Raw genomic sequence first — 21,434 nt, 5'->3', positions numbered from 1 at the left:
AGCAATATGATATGTTTAAATTAAGAAAAAAAAACACATGTGCGCTTACGCCAGTAACGTGGCTCACCACGTGCAGGTCGTGTCCAACATCAGCCACGGGATACGATTCGGAATCCGACAAACCCCGAAGTCACTGAACATGGCGGTGATTGAAGGCGCTTTATTAAAAACCAGGAATATATAATCCCTAGATTTCGTCTCTCTTATAGGTCGGTATTTGCTTTTGGGGAGCTTAATCATCAATTTACATGTCAAGGTTCAAATATCAAATATTTAAGTGACATTATAATGTGCCTTTTGAATTTTAATAACTATGAAAGTTGCGAGTTGAATGGATTCCCTCCTGTGTGAGGGCAACTTATTGTATCATTTCCCTCTTATAAGTAATAAAACTCTTTTTTTTATTCCTAAAAATAAAAAATAAAAAAAATAAAAAAAATGAATAAAAAATATTTAAGTGACATATCGTTACAGTGAAATTAGCATGCAATATAACTTTACAGTTTTTAGTGAAATCTTTTAATAAAACCTAATTTTAGGTTTGCCTTTCACGGAGACGTTACATAGTTAGTTACAAATGTACAGATTATGTTATGTATATAACTTGAATCTCTCCTAGTGTCTCCATTTCAGACGTTGTGGGGGTATGATTTAAAAAGCGGTAAATACTATAGAATGCAAACTTCTGTTTACACAAGTCTAGATTTATAGCCTTAGTTAGCAGTTTTCACGTAAATCTCCGTATCTTTTGATTGAAAATATCATCAATTAGCTATGTATTTGTGTCAAAAAAATATTTAATTTCAAACTTTTTTATTGTTAATAAACGCTATAAATTAATTCCATTATACGGCAATTTGATAAATTAGTACATTTGTAGGTTGTAGTTTTTTTTAATGGTAAACATGACAAAATTTGCATACGAATCAAGGCACTGAAAGTACCTTAAAGTACTCTAAAATCAAAGTACTGAAAGTACTTCAGTGAAATAGGTTTTTTTTTCAATTTGGAGAACTATTCATGAATAAGTTCTTCGTTCATAATGAAAAGAAAGAATTCGATATATGGACCATTATAAAATATGTATATCATGAACGTCTCAAAAGTCATCAGCTCCCAATGTGTAAGATTTAATTATCCGTTTGAGGAGGTAGGAAACATGAAACAAATGTATAAATTCAATGATATTAGTGATTATCATGTACTAAAAGACATGATTTTGCAAATTTCCATTACAAATAACTAAAGCATTACTCATATCCAAGCGTAGATATCATCACTCTTAATTTTACACATTTTCATCTAAAGGATAGCGCAACCGAATTATACCGCCTGATTTTCAATGTGTAAAAATATCCCTGTAATCTTAATTAAAAGGATATCGCTGATTACATTTATATGGTCTATGTTTCAGTCAAAGAATCGGTATCTTGCATGTTTTTGTTTTTGTATCCTTTTCTTTTTCTGCATCTTTAAAATAAAATCAAGGGATATGACATACGTCCATGAAGCAGTGATTTCTTAACATTCTACCTATTACATTGGTTGAATTTTTATCATTCGATTTGTGAACAAAGATCACATATACAAAACAAAAAACAAAGAATACAGTTTTGAAAAAAATATATATATAGTGTATTTCCTGCCACCAGTTCATTTTCCGAAAAAAACATAGCATTAGCGTTATTTTATATACTTTTATATTAATGACAAATGCTGAGATTGAATGCTGTAACTATTTTATTAATGAAACTTTTTGTAAGTCATCACAAGATAAATGGTATCGAAATCTCTGGTGACGATCAAGGATTACTGTTGAATCTTTTACGAGTCCTAACCTTGGTTTGCTGAACAGTCTACCGGATCGCTAGATGACACCTTGAGATACGAGCCCCATATCTTATCAACACAGAAACATCGACCTGTGAGAGAAAACAATGCATTATTATTTGTAAACAGTTGTTCACTGTTACTATGCCGTCAAAATTCCTAAATAGATAAAACGGCGACAACGAAACGTCAACAATTTGTAATAGTAAAAATTAACATTGATCCTGCATGAAAACATGGGCTCCAATATCCTTCATAACATTTAATATCTCGATTTGCTTCAGTATTGTTTTTCATCGTGAAATTTAGAATTTCCTTTATATTGAAATCTCATTAAGTTATCTTTTGTTGAATGCACTGCACATTAACAAGCATATGGTTGAACAAGACTAATCGCCATTACGTCCAGGAACTTCACAAACCATCAGTGTTACTTACCAATATTGGTACACTGATGTGGGACGTAATTTCCATCGTCGTCGCAAACGGGTATCCACTCGCCCGGTCGATCCGTCGAATACGACAGACGCTCCTTCCTTTCCAGATCACAACGCAAATTAACATCTAAAAGGCGAGCTGCAACACAGAGATTTAAACATGGTTATTTTGTAGAACTTTAGATCATCATTTTTCCAACAGAAAAAGATATTTTCCTAATACAATTTATGTAAGTGGTTGAGGCGTTATAGACAATCTCTAAAACTTCTCAAATCATGAACATTTTAGACTATTCACACTTCTATCATTTTTGATTGATAGTATTTAAATTTCGAAAAGTTCCTGTCTTATCTTTCTTTTTGATAATCGAATTGATAAAAAATTACCTCTGCCTTTTGTATGAATATCGAAATGAACTAGATTAAGTACACAGTATATTATCTCTTATTGTAATATGATATAGTAATGATAGGAATTTTAGAATTTCACAAATTTTCAATAGTGTATCTATGACTTTGGGTCTGTCGCGGGCTATATTAACCAGATAATGAAAGTTATTTAACCAATGCGTATCTTACTTAAATACAATGGTGTATTTCTACCCCTAATTGGATTCTACATGTTGGTCATGTGTAATGCCTATAGACTTGGGGGGAGGGGAGTAGGTATGTTATATTATGTAAAGGTGCATGTGTATGCCCTGTAGGGTATCTCTACTAGTTGGTCAGGTTTTGAGTAACTTAAAACTTTGAATAACATTGATGTGAAGGTATTATTCAACATAAATTATACGACCAACATATAGGCATATATAACCAAAATTTTAACTGTGTACGAGAGACCCTTCAGAATTCCGCAATAAACATACCAAATACTTGAGTATGCGTTCTACATTTATACAACACACAAAAACTTCACGACACTACGATAAGACTTTCGATATTACAATATTTAAGGTATACTAGTTTCATTTTCAAAGTAACTTAGATTGTCATGCCAGCGAAGTTTTTGATAACTCACACCGGATTTGAATTTTTATCAACATTTACATTTCTTTCTCATTTTATCAAAGTAATCTACTTTCCGCAAACGTTACTGACCAACAAGCGTCCTTTTTGGTGTCTCCGCGCTGACCACATTCTGTACAACATGACCACCACAGTTCACTTCCCCGAGAGACTTTTCAGTCAACATCTTACCGCTGTGAGTTTCCACGCAGAAACATTGGCCTGAAAATCAAAAGGTAAGGCATTTGAGCAAACAGCGAATAACTGATACCGGAACATACCGGAACATACCGGAGTTTACCGAGGTTTTACTGAATGACAGTCGAGAATGGATGAATGACATCTTTACCCCATAGATTTGGTAAAACAATGAAGAAGGGGACGATAAGAATTACATGTAGTAGAAGTAGTAGTAGTGGTAGTTTTAGAAGGAGAAGTTTTGGAAGGAGAAGTTTTGAGGAGGAGGGAAGAAGCGAGAGCAGATTATGATTATTTGTAAGAAGATCATTCAAAAGACAAATAAGAAGTCTTAGCTAAATAATCGTTCAATCCAATGTAATTAAAAGCATATCCCCATTCTCAACCCAGTTCGTAAAACGGTATGTTTTTTAATCAAACGTTCGGATAGCCATTAACATTTTAGAAGCAATCAAAGCGAGAGAGATACAACCATATCGAATTTCGCTTTTTCACAAACGATTGATATCTGCATTGTTTTATAAACAATGGAGGCCCGCTTACCCATATTATCACATTGATGAGAGACATAATTTCCCTGGGAATCACACACGGGTACCCATTGACCCTGCCACACCACCATCGACATGAGACGGGCTCTTCTCTGTTCCTCACAGGGTGTGCGGGGATTATTGAAGGTTTCTAAGAAACGTGCTGTAACAAGTGGAATATGACAATACTATATATTAAGGACCTACTCCGTTTCCGAAATGAAAATTAAAAGTTTAGTTACAACAATTACAACGTTAAAACATCTATACGGATAGCACACCGGGATGAAAACACAACAGCAAACAATTCAATGTAAGATCTCATGTGTAAATCTATGATAAAAATGAGAGTTCGTTTTGTCACGTGGTGCAGTGATAGTCAATGTTTGCGTGGTAATTATAAAATTTAAGATGTATACCATTTGATTTACAGAAACTTGTTCCTGATGATATGCTTATTGAAGCATTAACGTTTAGCTATAAAGCTCGGAACTCAAAAATCAAATATCAAAATAATCGACATATTTTTCATTTATATTTTAAAGATTAAAAGCCATAAAGGGAGAATTTAGTCTGAGCCTGCATTGAAAGTAGAGTAAATTAATATACTTGAAAGTAGACACCACACAACATGTTTTTCTTGCAACACATTTTCAATTCAAGACAACATTAGCAATTTCTTATCTGAAAGACTTTTATCTGGGTCGCCGTGACCTACTTTTCGTGAACGACACCTACCAGAAGGCACCCGTTTTAGTGCGCTGGCGCTAGCTACTTCCTGTGTAGCTTCCCGTCCACCACTACAATCCACTTGTCCTAAAGACTTTTCCGTCAACATCTTTCCGCTGTGAGTGTCCACACAGAAACAGCTATCTTAAAATCAATTTGCGTAAAAATCATAGAAATATTAAATACACAATTTTAGCCGTCAATGAGACAGATTACACTACGAATAATTTGTTTTAACACCGATATAACATATTATATTCAAATACTAGATTGGCGACAACTTCGAACTAATTTGGTTATATATTGATGGAATAAGAATTCAATCTCTACGAATGTTTGCTTACTATTATTATCGCACTGGTGGGGAACAAAGTTGCCTTGGTGGTCACATACTGGCGTCCATTGTCCTACCCACACCACCATAGACAGTAGACGAGCTCTTCGCTGTTCCTCACACGGTGTGCTTGGGTTGTGAAAGGTGTCTAGAAAACGCGCTGAAATATGTCAATGCTATCTATGAAGCAAACTTTACAGGTAATCGGAAAAGAGCGAGTTTAAGCTAAAACGTCTAAAATGACATAGAATAGACAGAATGATTACAAAATTAGTCTATTTTTGGTCAGAAAGCCAAATTATTGCAAAGGCGGTGAAAGTCATATACCAGTTAAAAGTTTCCGAATTACAGAGAGAATTGTAGAGCACGATCAACTTCTATTGAGGATTTTTTTCGCTAATGCTATACACAATTTATTTGAGAGCCATATGCGGATGTGTCATCCAAACCGCCGAAGGCAAGAGATGAACTCCCCTTTGTGCCTTTTTTGAGGATTTAGATAATTTTCTACAAGAACAATATTTTCAACAATAGAAATTCACACCGCAATCTAAATATATTGTAATATATATAGTTTGATTTTGTGTTTGTTTTGACAGTAGCATATGCTTCCCACTTAAAGTAAGGCATCGGGGTATCGCCTTAGCGAACACTACACCAAATATGAAAATCGTGTGTATTTATAAAAATAAAATAAAATAAAATATTAGTAAGAGTATACACAGAATCCATAGAGCTTGGTTATTCATTGTCTCATTCAGAGATCTTCGACGGTGTACTTCAGAGAGATAGCACTATAAATTCTGAACCAACCAAGCTTCGATTTGCTGTTTTCTTCCCCAATAGTGACCATTGCCATTGGCGTAAAGCAAATCTAAAACTTACGTGTTCGAGGAATGTGACATCGACCATAACCCAGACTGACCATTTCGCCGTGTGGGACACATATCAATCCTGGTTCGCACGTGCCGTAAGACGAGCGTCCATCCAATCCTGGCCTCGCTTGGCAAGATTCGCCAGCTTGCTAGACCGGAAATACGATAGCATTGGATATCAAAATTACGACGTTTCAAAAACATTCTGTCCTATTTCATGGATTCATAAGATTATAATTATCGATATTATGTTTTATTTATAAAGAAAAAAAGTTTTTGAATGAAAATTAAACTAAAGATACAACGGTAGTTAAACACAATGACGTACGCGTGCTGTTGACTGAAGAAGAACTAAATGTTTGCCTTGATAAAAACGTCGACTGTTTCAGTTTAATACTATAACCTCTACCTTGGTAGAATTTTCTCTCGGTAGTTCTGAGCCCATGGCCCAGTTTAATTAACATTTGTTATCTTTAAGAAATTCATGAACTTCAGAAGTTCATGTTAATGTTGTCTTAAAGATGCTCCATCGCCGACAACGCATAAATGATATTCGTCATTTGAACAATAATTGGTGTTTAATCGTGTATATAATAGTCTAATTAACACAAAAAATATATAAAATAATTTATTTTGCCTTTGGTACATGCGCAATCAGTACTTCATTCCATATAGGATATAGTGACACTGAATTTTTTCGGGATGCAATTAATTATTTTTCATATTTTTAACTTGAAGTAAAATTAGAAGCTCAAACTTTTCAATGGTGGTAATGGTGTAAAGTAAGTAACTTTTGTAACTGAAGAAAAATACTAAATCGTCTGCTCCTGTTTTTCATAGTGAAAAAATAACATTTGTCAGCGGTGGAGCATCTTTAACTTCAATAATGTTTTTAGAATGTCCTTAAGAACGTTGATGAAACTTGAAATATTTTGAAAGGTAGCTTCTGCCAAGACACTCTGACACACTCCATAATTCCTTCCCAATATCCGCCTATGCAGTATCATTAACTGTTGTCTGGAATTTTATTTTCTCAAAACTCGTCTGTTTATTGATTGAATAAAGTGAACGGGACATATCGATGTTATTCGGTATCTGTGTTTAAGAAACTGTGTTTTTAACCTACCTTGGCGCAAACATCGTAACAACCACAGAATCCCCCATTCTTAATTATCGACCCTTTACACTGTAGTGGTAAAGACAGTCCGACCACAGCGCACGTTTCTGGTCCACAATCTAAGGCGGACGTCGCGGCTATGATTGCTAATGCTATAAAACTATACATCTTCTCCAGGCCTAGTTAATGTCATTAAAAGTCAGACAAGAGTTAAACAAGTGATGATGTGATCTAAACTAGGGAGCGTACATGCTGATAGGTAAAAGCTTATCAATTGATTCAAGCATTCTAAAGATAAGGCGGTGACCTTGTCTTTTTGTAGACCGACTGAAAAGTCGGCTTTTCTATCAAACCAACCTATACGATAGCTATTAGATCGGTGTCGCCAGTCTAATGGGAAGCGTGTCCTTGGAGGAGATTGCCCCATGGGTGACGTAAATTGCCTCATATACTTAGTAATGGAATAACCCAAACTCATCTTGAAAATTCTTTACCATTACAGTGAATTATTGAACAGAAAACTATGGCAACAACTATTGAATTATTAAAACAAGGAATGCGTTATGATTGTACTTAATTATTGAATTATTAAAACAAGGAATGCGTTATGATTGTACTTAACACGTGTACCTTAGGATCCATGTTTTTGTTTTGTTATTAGCCAGGGTCACGTAAGAATGAACCGAGTTTATGATGTGGGTAAAGCTGGTGTGCCCCTTAAAAACAATGAACAGCGGTTTCTACCTGGTAATTGCAGCTTCAAACTCGCGACTCAGAGGTGGTGATATGTCTGGACATCTTAACCAAATGGCCACCGCAGCCCCGATTGTGAGTAACAAATTGTATATGGCATAGATTGTTAAAGATGCTCCACCGCCGACAGAGCATAAATGACACAAAAAATAATATAAAATAATCTATTTTGCCTTTTGGTCATGCCCAATCACTACTTCATTCCATATAGGATATAGTGCCACGGAATTTTTTCGGGATGCAATTAATTATTTTTTATATTTTTAACTTGAAGTAAAATTAGAAACTCAAATTTTTCAACGGCGGTAATGGTGTAAAGTAAGTAACTTTTGTAACTGTTGTTTTTGATAGTGAAAAAATCTGTTTGTCAGCGGTGGAGCATCTTTAAATGATTTCAAGGTAATCTTTGATCCTTATTGAAAAACAAAAAAATGGAGCGACCATTGTTGCAGGACCAATGAAAGAACATCCTCAATACTTCAGGGGTTCCGATCACATACGATCTCTATACCCCTGGACTATCTCATAGTAAAACTTGAGGCACAGAATAGAACTGGTAATTTAGCCCTTTGATGTACATCAAAAGAGCCGTATAACGGTAAACTGTGGTTGACTGTGTGACTTTGAAGTAGGGCGACGTTCTCTCTGTAGTCTTCAAAGAAAAGTTTTGCAGGCCTGTGATTGGTTCAGATCTGTTCCCCTGAGCTGCCATCAGTTTTACGATGAGATAGTTAAGGGGCGTAGAGATCATGAGAGATCGGAACCCATGGATTATCGAGGATGCAGGAAAAAGTATAATGTAAGTTATTAAGGAAGATCGGAAAAGACAAGATCCAAAAATATCACCATTTTCATGGGGTATTAGATACCACTCTTACTTAAAAGATGTTAAGTTGACTATAAGCACGAGGTTCAAAACAGATCCATGTGTTCTTTATCTAGTTTTTTCGACCATTACAAACTTTAAAATCTAATACACACGCCTCCTGTCACATGGCTTTAGTACAGGGAGGTTTACATGGCGCCTCAACGAAGTCCTTAGGGAGCTGGCCAGATCTTTTGAAAAAAGAGCGAAAGGGCATGTTTAAAGTCCAGTCAACCAATGTCCAGTCATACACATATGAGATTTGTATGGGATAGTTAAACACGAACCTCTAGAGTTGAGAGATCAATCGGATTTATCAGCCAAACAGTGGGCTGGAATCTGGCTGTTGACCTCAACCAGATTAACTTTCCGGGGATTGTTCCCACCAACCTCAGACCAGATATGGTTCTTTGGTCACCAAGCACAAAGTAAATCGTCATTATCGGGCTAACAGTCTCATCGGAGGAAAATTGCAGCGAATCCCATGAATGAAAGTGGACAAAGCATGCAGCACAGCTGATGGAAAGTCGGGAGCGGGGCTGGCAAATATGGAGCTATTCTGTTGAGGTTGAATGCAGAGACTTCCCTGCACCACAATGTGCGTGGAGACTGCTATTTGTATTAGGTTTGTCGGGCAGAACAAGAAAGCAGTGCAGAGGATGCAGAAAATCCCCATGCTGGGTGTGGATGAAGAAGGACACCAGATTCTGTACACCCACTACTGTTGCGCAGTGACGGATCATCACGGTGGATACCAACTTCTTCAGTGTGATACCCTGCCTGAAACCCTTGGCTGCCTGAAACCCTTAACGGATCTCACGTCCAAAGTAAAGTTCCTGCTTCCAAAACAATTTGACAGCATACATATACGTTATCAGGAATTTAGTTGTAACAACTCCCGTTGTTTTGTGGTTGCTTTCTAACCCCGATTTTAGAAAAACGAAATTTGCTTCTTATATGATTGAAGGTATTGCCTATTTGCCAGAATGATTTATTTATGATCCTCGAAATGATTCAAAAGGTACATAATACACGGGGGAGAAACTACGTCACATACATGGTTGTCGTTGCAATCAAAATGGCGGAAAATTGTTCGCTTCAAGGTAAAAAATGGTATGCTGTGTCACGAATAACGACTATGTCAATAAGACAATGAGTGCACCGTACCCCGGGCATTTCCGTGTAACTGTAGCAAGTGTTATTTGTGTTATAAATCTCTCCGTTTCTTCAAAAACTCCAACACAATATCAAAGTATTGCATGATATCGTTAACACAATCAAGCGTGGTTATGTAAATAATCCAAATTTCTGCATATTTCCGATGTCGCATGTTGAATACTTTGTTATATGATGTTGCATATTGTAATTAATCACTGTTTAATTTTGAATTACGTATATCACCCTGATATTAATATATGATATCTACGTTTTATCAAATGATGTCGTTAACACTTAAAATTGGAAATGATGTCGTCAACACTATTATCCAATTTCTATGTTTGGTGGCTCGTATATTATTGTTAAAATAACAGTATTTTTCGATAGTCATGTTTTTACACACGAAAAATAACTTATTCCTATATCAATTAACTTGCTAAGGAGTATCAGTATATATTTAGCACCAAAACCCACGAAAAACAGCCACTTACGCTGGATATAACTTCCTTTCCATTCAGTAATGATTCGTAAAACATAATACACGTACATATACAGTTATTATTTGTCGCGTGTAATCGTTTCTTTTTATTCACAAGATCTTTTAAAACGGGTTTAACGTTTTAATTACTTTCCTGATTTATAGACGAAAGTCCAAAAAGTCAATTTAGGGAAAAAACACATATACATATACATGTAATATATCGAAAAATGTGAAAAAATGTCATGAATACCCAAGTAGAAAATTCATTCGGTAAAACAGTTCAGAATCGCAATGCAGAATGCGCCAATGCGACAATACGAGGCCTGGCAGTGGGCGGAGCGAAAAAATACCCAGTCAATGTCAAAACATTGTTTTATCGCATTGTCGCATAATATTGTCGTATTGGCGCGGGCCGGAGTATTTCTATCGCTTAGCACACTGTCGATCATCTCATCATCGCTTTCACAGAAGCTACAATACGACAAATTCGAAATCAACCACCGCAGTTTTCGAATATTTGGCCTTAGATAACAACCGAAAGTTACACTGAAACTACAAGTGACTTTCACCAAGTGTTACAACTTATTCCCCATCTTTAGATTATTGTAGAAAAAAAACACATTTAGATCACAGTCAACAATGTTTAACTAATCAAGAGATATTTCAAAGTATCGCTATAAAGAAGACGCGCAATATCATAACTCTCTCTACCTGGGCACATTTCAGGATTTGCTGTCGAGAACACAATGCCAACATCAAACACTTTACATCAAAAGTAGGCATACCTTCTATGTTAACGGTTAAATAGTATTGATGAGACTGTTAACTACAATTCTAAATTGCAGAGACCAGTGTTAAGAAAACAAGTACCGTAAATCCGTCCAAACATGCATGAACATAAATGGTAAACGACTCTATTTTGTAAAACATGCATGGGCTTTTCGTATTATACTTGACCACCAAGAATGACGTTTTTAGATCTTTGGCACCACGCACATAAAGAAAAACTAATGGTCAGCGGAGTGATGACAAAAACTATACAATTTATATACATCGGCCAAAGACGCTGATCTGTCGCCTCGGATATAATAAGGCATAAAGTCATTAAGTCGCAGACAATAATCCGTGGGAACGTGGTCACTATACCAGCATCTAGCGACCACCGTTTAAAACTACAAAAAGATGTCCTTCAGAAATTAAGTTTTATTATCGATGTAAGCATCAGCCAATTCCTACTAGAACGAATAATCACACACGGCCTTCACCCAGTTCCCGTCAGGATGACTTTTTGTCCGACCGTCGTCCAGATAAACGTAATCTTTATGAGTATACAGGATTAAGTCGTCCGCCTGTAGACACAGCGATCGATCGACTACTCTTAAACTACTGGATTGATTTCAACGAAGCAACTTGGTAAAAATTTTATATCATATAGATGTGCGTTATCTATATCGGAAAGAGATACTTCCGCCTTTTTCAGAGTAATGCCCCTTTGTTTCACAACGATCGATCGACTACTAAAATACAGTAATAATTGTGATTTCAATATTTTAAAACATCACATTTCATAGATCTTGATTTATGAATCAAATGATCATATTTAAATGCTTTCACCATTTTCTATATGTACAAAATTAATGCTTTAAAAATGAGATATTAGCCGCCAGCCTACTTGAATAGTAGTGTTTTTTTCACGCGCTAAATCTTAACAGCAGTTCAATGCCATATTCGAATATAGTAAAAGCTAAAAAGGTGTTGACGACATCATTTCCAGTTTTAAGTGTTAACGACATCATTTTGATAAAACGTAGATATTATATCTTAATATGAGGATTATATACGTAATTCAAAATTAAACGGTGATTAATTACAATATGCAACATCATGTAACAAAGTATTCAACATGCGACATCGGAAATATGCAGAAATTTGAGTTATTTACAAAACCATGCTTGATTGTGTTAACGATATCATGCAATATTTTGATATTGTGTTGGAGTGTTTGAAGAAACGGAGAGATTTATAACACAAATAACACTTGCTACAGTTACACGGAAATGTCCGGGGTACGGTGCACTCATTGTCTTATTGACATTGTCGTTATTCGTGACACAGCATACCATTTTTTACCTTGAAGCGAACAATTTTCCGCCATTTTGATTGCAACGACAACCATGTATGTGACGTAGTTTCTCCCCCGTGTAATACCAAAAAAGAACACTCGGGTATTTCATGTTATGCAGAATACCGATATCGCCAACAAAAACTTGTTTGACTGCAACTGAAACATATATGAAATGGAAACAGTTTTTTTTATCTAAAATAATTGCAACGAAGATGACATTCTTGTTTAAATCTTTATCTGAAGATATCTGACATGTACGTTTCGAGAAGAAGTAAAAAAAAAATCTTGTCAGCATATTGTGTATGCATCAAAGGCTAATGCGTTTAGGTGGATAGGTCCTTACTGTGACCAGGAATTCACGGTTCCTGAACACTGAACGTCTCCAAGTTGTCTTTCTGTCATAAGTTTACCACTTAGATTGTCCACACAGAAACATTTATCTGAAGAAGAGAATATTTTGCATAAGAATCGAAACAAGATTAATACATAAAACACAAATATCATGTTTAAATTAATGCGTAGAAAGGGACAGACTCAAAAATTACTTTTATTTTTTTATTTTTGTTTCCTTGAAAGTTAGAATAACAAAGTAAGAATTACGCTTGGATGACCAAAATATGAAAATCAAAAGTGTACCTAAAATCAAAAACAGACAAAACGTATAAAGAATAAACAAAGAAATGTTGTTATATGTAAGAGTTACTTCCCTTTTTTTCGCTCCGTCAGTTATGAAGAAGTACGGAATGAAACGAAGGGAGGTTACTCTGATATGTAAGAATGACTTACGTTGATTATCACACTGGCGGGACAAGAAATTGCCATCAGAATCACAAACCGGAAACCATTGGCCTTCATATACAACCATTGAAAGCATCTCCTTCGATCTGGCCTGTTCGCACGTGGTAGGAGCGTGTCTAGCCAAGTCTCGTGACACCACAAAATTATCTGTGGGTAATTGATTTCAGTCAAACGGTTAGCAACGCCATCATTACCCCAATAAGAGTTGTCGTTCATTGCAATCTTTCACCAACTCTTTCTTTTGTGTAATTGCGTTAAATGATTTGAACATAAAAAATTACATAGCTTTGCATCAAACGTTCCCACGCTGCAAACAATTGTTTTGACGTACGTTTAACATATACGCCAGGCAATACATACCCCTTATCAATACTGAATCAGGATACCCATCATGGGCGAAGAAAGGACAGAAAAACAAACAAAAAAGAGAGTTACTAATGTGATTTAATCAAAAACAGTTGTCATACCAGCGTAAGCAGAGCAGTCGACATCACCAAGTTGTCGCTCAGTCAACAGTTTACCGCTCAGAGTGTCCACACAGAAACATTTATCTGTACAGAGGAGAAAAATGCAGTGCAAAAACAGAAACAAGATTAACACGTAGAACATATAAATGTCATATTTGAAGGAAATCGTCTAATAGCATTTGTTTCCGTTAATGCGTAGAAACGGCCTGAGCCGGACATACCCAAAACGTAATTTCCTGTTTTTGTTTCCTTGGAAAGTATGATAACAAAATCAAGTATTATGCATGGAGGACCAAAACCTCTAAGTGAAGATCTAGACAAAAGGATACTTATAAAACCCAGAATAGACAAAGCAATGACATTCAGAAACAAACGATAAAATATACATGTTAATCAAAATGAATTGTTATCATCATTTAAATAACCACGTGACCAAAATATAAAAAAACATTGGGCAATTTGGATTTGGGCAATACAAATTGATCGAGACACGGTGAAACACGTGACCGATATACTTGACCAGGATAACAGTCATCCTTGATACTCCAGGGGTTCCAATCACTTACGGTCTCTTCACCCATGGACGATCTCATAGTAAAACTGGAGGCAGCTCAGCGGAAATAAGTTGAACCCAGCACAGGCCTTTGAAGACTACAAACTACTGCCCAGCATTAAACGACTAAATTACCTGTCCTGTTCTGTTGTCTCCAATTTTACCATGAGATAGTCCAGGGGTGTAGAGACCGTTGTGATCCGAACACCTGGAGTATTGAGGATGATTTTGAATCAGAGTTGCTTCCATTCGTTCCACCCTATCAGTATGGCGGAGTGACTAGATAGGATTACCTGTCTTAGTACCAATTCTTACCGCTAGGCTGCGCTCATAAATACTACTTGTATGTTGTAATTCGGAGCGAAACCTAGCAGGGAGTAGAAAAACTACGACAGGCAATCAGTCTATGGAGTGACACGAAGGGGAGTAACTCTGATAAATCAAATCATGTTGACATGCAAACGTCACGTGACTTACGCTGGTTGTCGCACTGATGTGACACGTAATTGCCAGTGAAATCACAAACCGGAACCCATTTGCCTGCGTATACGACCATTGAAATCAACTCCCTCATTCTGGCTTGTTGACACGTGGTGTGGCTGTTCAAGTCTCGTGAGACCATTGAATTATCTGTGGATAAATCATTTCAGTCAAACGTTCAACACTACCTTAATATTCAATATTTAATCCTGACGAAAGTTTTTGTTCCTTACATTTTTATTCAATTTTCTGTTATTGAAGAATAAAAGTTAAACATATGAAATGTATAGATTTGTATCAAACGTTCGTTGGTCGGTAAACAATTGTTTTGACCAACACGTAATAGAGACAAACAATATGTAACGAAGCACGGAACTGAACTGTACATTAATGTAATTGTCAAAAGGCGAAGAAAAGTAAAAGGACAGATTTTAGATGTATCGTTATCGATGTGAATTAATCAGACACGGATCACTTACCAGCATAAGCGGAACAGTCGACGTCACCAAGCTGTCTCTCCGTCAACAGATTTCCGGAGTGTATATCGACACAGAAACATTTCTCTGTGAAAAATTAAATAAATAATATTAAAAAATAATTATAAAACTGACGTTAGGGTCATTTTGGGGCCAAAGGTTCGAATGTCGATATGTAGAAATAAAACAGTCCGTATCAGACTGACCAAATACTAATGAAAGCATAAACGATAAGGTTACTATCAATTAATCGATAATGAATGTGAAAAAAAACAATATAAAAGCTAAAGATCATTTTTAAATATCATTGAAAATGTGCGGCACAGAAAAGGTAATAATGAAACGCACATATTCCGTCTTTGCACATTACAGAGTTACTTCCCTTGAGGGTAGGTATTTATTGTGAAGTCATTATTTTGTGAGCGCTATTCACGTCGTTTTCTCCGAAAAGTACGACGTTACGCTCACAAACACATGACGTCACAATCAACACATACCCACAAGGGCAGATAACTCTGTAATATGCAAATACGGAATACGTAATACGTAACATAGATCTCTAAGAAATTCCGAAAGGTTTTCTTTACCGAATTGGCATTAATCATGTGTATCGTGTCAGTTTTGGTTCAATGATTACTTACGTTGATTGTCACATTGTTTAGGTTGGAAATTTCCATTGGCGTCACATTTTGCCATCCATTGCCCAACGAACATTACAAATGATATCTGTTGGAATGCACGTTTTTGCTCACATGCGGTCTGCGCATGTCCGTCCAAGGACCGGGTGGAATCTTAAAAGGAAAAAATCCGACAAGTAATTAACCTGTTTGGTAGACTGGATTGTCCGTCGTAGTTTTTTCTGCTCTCCGCAATGCTTCGCTACGAAAATATTATTTTATGAGAGCATTTGAACGATATAAATATTAAGTGTAAAGCTATCTAAATGACAACAGCAACCAACCAACATAAAGACTGGGCAAATTTAATACACATTTACACATAAAATTATTACAAGTCAATATCCATTGACAGTAAAAATAAAATAAATCAATTGTACATATAGAGAAAAAGTGAAAAGTTGAAATGTCTAAAAAAAACTTTAACCCCCTACATTATATGGAGAAAACTATCTATAGTAATACAACTATGGAGATAGGAAGCAATGCGAATAATATTACCCTAGTGGGCAAGCAAAAGGGGATGGGAGGGTGGGTTAAAAAGATATTTAATGGCCCACCAAGCGTACTCCCATACTGCATGGAGCTATGCGTTGTAACAGCGTGTATATGGCTGTAAAACTGTTCTACTACTTAGAGAGCATGGCAAGGGGGGTAACTCTAATCGCCATATCCGGAAAAGGCCCCAGAGGCCTGCATATATTTAAACTCTTACAAAATTTAATTTTACCAAATTTTTCACGTCCAGTGGAGATAATTTGTACCAAGGCAGGTAATTTAGTCTAGAGGTTAGGATGCTTTTGTTTACAATGGCATTAATATTCTGGGATCAGCGTTTGAATGCATGGTTCCTGTTAGAAGATTGTTCTAAAAGTGTTCCGCATGAAAAAAAATAATAAAATGGGACTCCCCGAAAATTACTAAAGCTAAATAATTGTACAGATATTTTCATCTCTGAAATTATATCCTTTTGAGGTGTAGATGAAAGTCAATTTTTGGGTAAGCAAATTGCCTCTTTGAACTTCATTTGTTGATATAACGATATATGCAAATCACATTTGCTGACTCGAAAAATGACATTTTGTATATTAGTTATATAATATCTGTGATAATTGTTTACATTTTCATTTAACATATATCTGCAAGTTTAAAAAACTGCACGAAGTTTAACCTTGCTTCTTCTGGCATGTCCCTACGCCTAATCTAGAGTGCTCCGTATTGGCATGAACACACTCCAGTCCGTCGTCACAGCGACCAGCCGGAAGGAGTCCGAACATATAGATCGCCTGGCAGGCCTCTCCTTCCACCTTAAGGATGAAATATATATATATTCGTATATCATATAAAGCGTATCATAAAACAAGGCGGTGTGTAAACTGCAACGAAAATGGTTTAAAGGGACGATATAGCCATATGGACACCATCCGCGATACTCCAGGGGTTCCGATCACTTATATCTCTACACCTCTGGACTATCATAGTAAAATTGGAGGCAACAGAACAGGTAATTTAGCGGTTTCATGTACATTAAAAGAGCCATATGATATAACTGTAATGGTTTGCTGTGTAGCTTTGATGTTGGGCGTCGCTCTCTCTGTAGTCTCCAAAGGAAATCTTTGCAGGCCTGTGCTTGATTAAGATGTTTTCCACTGAGCTGGCCTCCAGATTTACTATGATATAGTCCAGGGGTGTAGAGATCGTAAGTGACTGAAACCCCTGGGGTATCGAGGATGTATGAACATATGGACAGTGATATACATGGATTTGACCGACAATGTTAAAACTGAGTCTTCTGTGATATTGGAACTTAGGATTTACAGCTAAACACAAAATCATAGGCTTTTGATTCTATAAATGTTTTTTTTTTCCTATATCATATTATATAATAGAGAAAATATACCTGTAGAGTCAAAACGGCAGTCATGATAAAACTGAAGTCTGTTACTACAATCAGAGGAAATACAGACGGTTTTGCTTTTACCTGCTGTCATACAGTAATTAGCCATGTATTAATTACCTTACCTTGGCACATGCATCCGTACAGCCGCAGAAGCCGCCATTTTTGATGACGGACCCGGCACAGTTGAGGGGTGCGTCCTTATCCACCCCTTGACATAACTCGGGGGTACATACGATAGCTGATACGTACCCTAAACTCGCTACTAACACTACTACAGCTAACATGCTTAACTTTAAGAATGATATATGCCCTTTCTGCAGGTGTGACACACTATCATTGAGCTTCAAAGATAAGCACAGGGATTGGTCGTTCAAATTATTTGTCGTTCTATTGTCTTATATATAGGCAATGAGCCAATGAATTCACCGTAACCTCATCATCTCAAAGCCTAAAGATAAGAAGCAAATTCGTGGAATATATATCCCCGCTTTCGTTAATTAAAAGCACATAACTCCTCCATATAGGGTTCTATGAAAGTGACAATCAAACTTGGCCAAGGCCCTCCGAGACATTTTACCATGTTACCAAGTTTCGAGAAATTCCGGTAAAATTTGTGAGAGTTACTAAGGGCCAGATGAAAGTGCCGAGCAAACTCATCCTAGCTAGATAGAGTTCATATTTACGAATATTTAATTTCATGTGTACGCCAATAAGTATGGACGCTAACATTCTCGATATCTCAGAGGTTTCTATCTCTGACGTTATATTCAAAACATTCAAAACAAAAACTTGACTAAAAGTATGTTGTGAATGAAAATATCGCTAGCATATCTTTATCGATGGTCTAATATGAGACTATAACACCAAATTAATGCAAACTACATTTTTGGAAACAATGTGGGTTCATTTCCCATAAGGTACATTTGTATGACCGCAACGGGACACCTAAGTCGACCCGCGATAATGAAATTAACATTTTCTAATCAATGTTTTCAAAGTAGTTCTAACGTTAATATGATAAATGAAACGGTAAGTTAATAACGTTTTGGAACTTTTTATGAAATTATCGAACTTGTTTTACATTTATATATTTAAAATGAAGTGTCATTTCTGTTTAGGTATAAACGTAACTATGCGAATGAGTCGGACCCCTGTGCTGATAAGAGAAACCAAGCCTTACACTTATATCTTCCAAGACAGATGGTCAATGGCCTCGTCAAGGACAATTTAGCTAAGATTGTTATCTAAGGTCAAAATAAGGTCTAGTTTTCAACCAAAAATAATTTTCCAAATATAATTATAGAAATACGAAAATTATATCAGATGATTCAGTAAATTATCTATTGGTACTAATGTTTCTCAATCGTTCCAATCAAAATGTAAAGAAGCATGAGACGAGATCGCTCACCCGGAGACAGAGTATCCTTCAAATTTTTCCAATGGGATTCAACTACAGTCAGACACTTTTATCTAGATTTAAATCATGTGTTCCGTTCCCTCTATAATGATTCTAGGTCCAGTTAATTCCTTAACGTGTATCATTAAAGATGCTCCACCGCCGACAGACCATAAATGATATTCATCAATTTAACAATAATTGGTGTCTTATCGTGTATATATGTCTAATTAACAGAAAAAAATAAAAATAAATAATTTATTTTCCTTCGGTGTATGCGCAATCAGTACATCATTCCATAAAGGATATAGTGCCCAGGAATTTTTTCGGGATGCAATTAATTATTTTTCATATTTTTAATTTGAAGTAAAATTAGATGCTCAAACTTTTCAAAGGTGGTAATGGTGTAAAGTAAGTAACTTTTGTAACCGAAGAAAATACTAAATTGTCTGCTCCTTTTTTTAATAGTGAAAAAAATACTATTTGTCAGTGGTGGAACATCTTTAAAATTAACTAAAGTAATACAAAAGGCTGGGGAAATTACTTTCACAGAAAATTCTTCCTTAACTTCCGCAATGGTTTTCAATGCAGGATTTACGTGTCAATTAATTGGAATGTTGATCAAACTAGGCCCAGACCAAACCAAGCTTACTTATAGCGATGTACTTCAAATATTTATGTCTGAATAGTGCTTATTTTTTAGTGTAGTGAGCGTTAGCAAACTAAAGAAATTATGATATAAACAGAACTTTTATAACACATATTTTTATTCTTTTTATATGTCGGTTTTAGGTTTTAAGGTTGCGTGATGAACGGTGTTGAATTCCTCCTCATTTCCCCCAAATTAAACCAAAGTGTCCACTATCTTTAAAAGCATACTCTACATGGTGTGTAACAGGGGTCTGTTCTACACCATATAAAGTTTGATTTTACCGATTTTTTTTATCTAGACCCTCAAATGTCAAATATGTTATATGGTGATTGGTCCAAATGGATATATAAACTAATTTGAGGAATTCCCGGATCCATATATCCGCCGGGGTACCAGATAGAGTAAAGTATCAATCTGATTAAAGGCCCATTACCTTTCCGGAGCAAAATATAAAGGTTACTTAAAAACATTAATAACATCAGAAAATGCATACCGATGACCTAAAATAAGGTTACGACAACAAACATATGCAAGATTTCCTGCGTAATATATGAAAACAGTGGAGAGTCAATTAGCTGTTTTGCCGTCTGGCGCAGTGATAGTCAACTACCGCGCGGTATTTAGGACGACGGCGGGAAACATAAGACGACCCGCGTTATGAAAATAAACGTTTTATTTATTTTAATCAAATCGTTCAGAAGGTGATGATAAATGTAGTATTAACGGTAAGTTAATAATTTTTGAAGACTCTACAAAATTATCGATCTTATTTTACATTCCCATTTTAAAATATAAAAGCCGTTTCGGAAAGGTAGTGGGCCTTTAAAATACAAATCCCCATGATACACTACGTTACACTACGTAACATAACGTAGTGTAACGTAGTGTTTAACGGGGGTCATGTTACGTAATGTAACGTAGTGTATAATGGGGATATGTATTTTGATTGGGTAAAGTATATTTTCTTTTTTTTATCATTACATATACCATAAAGATAACTGGTCTTCCTCGTCGATTTCTGACAGATGATTATATACGTGTCATTATATTATTTCGGACTAACATAATGCAATAGTACATCATGCAAAAGTACAGATCAGTCACCATAGTTACCATTTATGTTGCCTATGTCTTTTAGCTAGAGGTGAAACTAAGGGAGGTAACTCTGATAGATTTGGTTTGATGGAGAATGTGCAATCGGAAAACCACTCGGGCCTTTCCGTCATATCTTCGGAAAAACGAAGATATGACGGAAAGGCCCGAGTGGTTTTCCGATTGGGAGAATATAACGTTGAGCATTTCCGTGTTTGTTGTACTTTTAGATCGGTTATTACTCCGGGAGGAGACTCGCTTCCTTTGCTTTTCACTGAATTGATGAGCTATTACAAGTTGTCTTCTTGCGACTGAAACCTGCTGGGGATTCTACAGACCGGATCTGACGGAAATGTATTGTCAATTGGGAGAACTTCATATTCATACTTTGGTTTCAGGGTGGGGAATCACGTGACTCAAAATGATATGTTTCACGGAAAGACGGCGAAAATCCTGCCACTTCGGGCATATTTTCCGGGTAGAGCAGCTTTTGTTACCATTCA

General features: G+C 36.1%; 2 protein-coding genes across 2 annotated transcripts; both read right to left on the bottom strand.

Moving 5' to 3' along the window:
* Window positions 1-1,722: 1,722 nt before the first annotated feature.
* Window positions 1,723-7,401, bottom strand: LOC138330292 (insulin-like growth factor-binding protein 2). Its single transcript, XM_069277788.1, has 8 exons — window positions 7,068-7,401; window positions 5,952-6,090; window positions 5,077-5,226; window positions 4,742-4,876; window positions 4,017-4,166; window positions 3,369-3,497; window positions 2,269-2,406; window positions 1,723-1,922 (listed from the first exon to the last, which is right to left on the bottom strand). The coding sequence occupies exons 1-8, from the start codon at window positions 7,224-7,226 to the stop codon at window positions 1,834-1,836; spliced, it is 1,089 nt and encodes a 362-aa protein (XP_069133889.1). The 5' UTR covers window positions 7,227-7,401; the 3' UTR covers window positions 1,723-1,833.
* Window positions 7,402-12,658: 5,257 nt separating this feature from the next.
* LOC138330291 (insulin-like growth factor-binding protein 2) lies at window positions 12,659-18,101 on the bottom strand. The gene is made up of 8 exons (XM_069277787.1): window positions 17,914-18,101; window positions 17,063-17,198; window positions 15,856-16,005; window positions 15,218-15,301; window positions 14,736-14,888; window positions 13,706-13,789; window positions 13,227-13,385; window positions 12,659-12,880 (listed from the first exon to the last, which is right to left on the bottom strand). The coding sequence occupies exons 1-8, from the start codon at window positions 18,073-18,075 to the stop codon at window positions 12,780-12,782; spliced, it is 1,029 nt and encodes a 342-aa protein (XP_069133888.1). The 5' UTR covers window positions 18,076-18,101; the 3' UTR covers window positions 12,659-12,779.
* Window positions 18,102-21,434: the final 3,333 nt, after the last annotated feature.

The sequence above is a fragment of the Argopecten irradians genome, chromosome 8 (assembly GCF_041381155.1).
Source record: "Argopecten irradians isolate NY chromosome 8, Ai_NY, whole genome shotgun sequence".
Lineage (NCBI taxonomy): Eukaryota > Metazoa > Mollusca > Bivalvia > Pectinida > Pectinidae > Argopecten > Argopecten irradians.
This window is presented reverse-complemented; position numbering and strand designations above follow the sequence as displayed.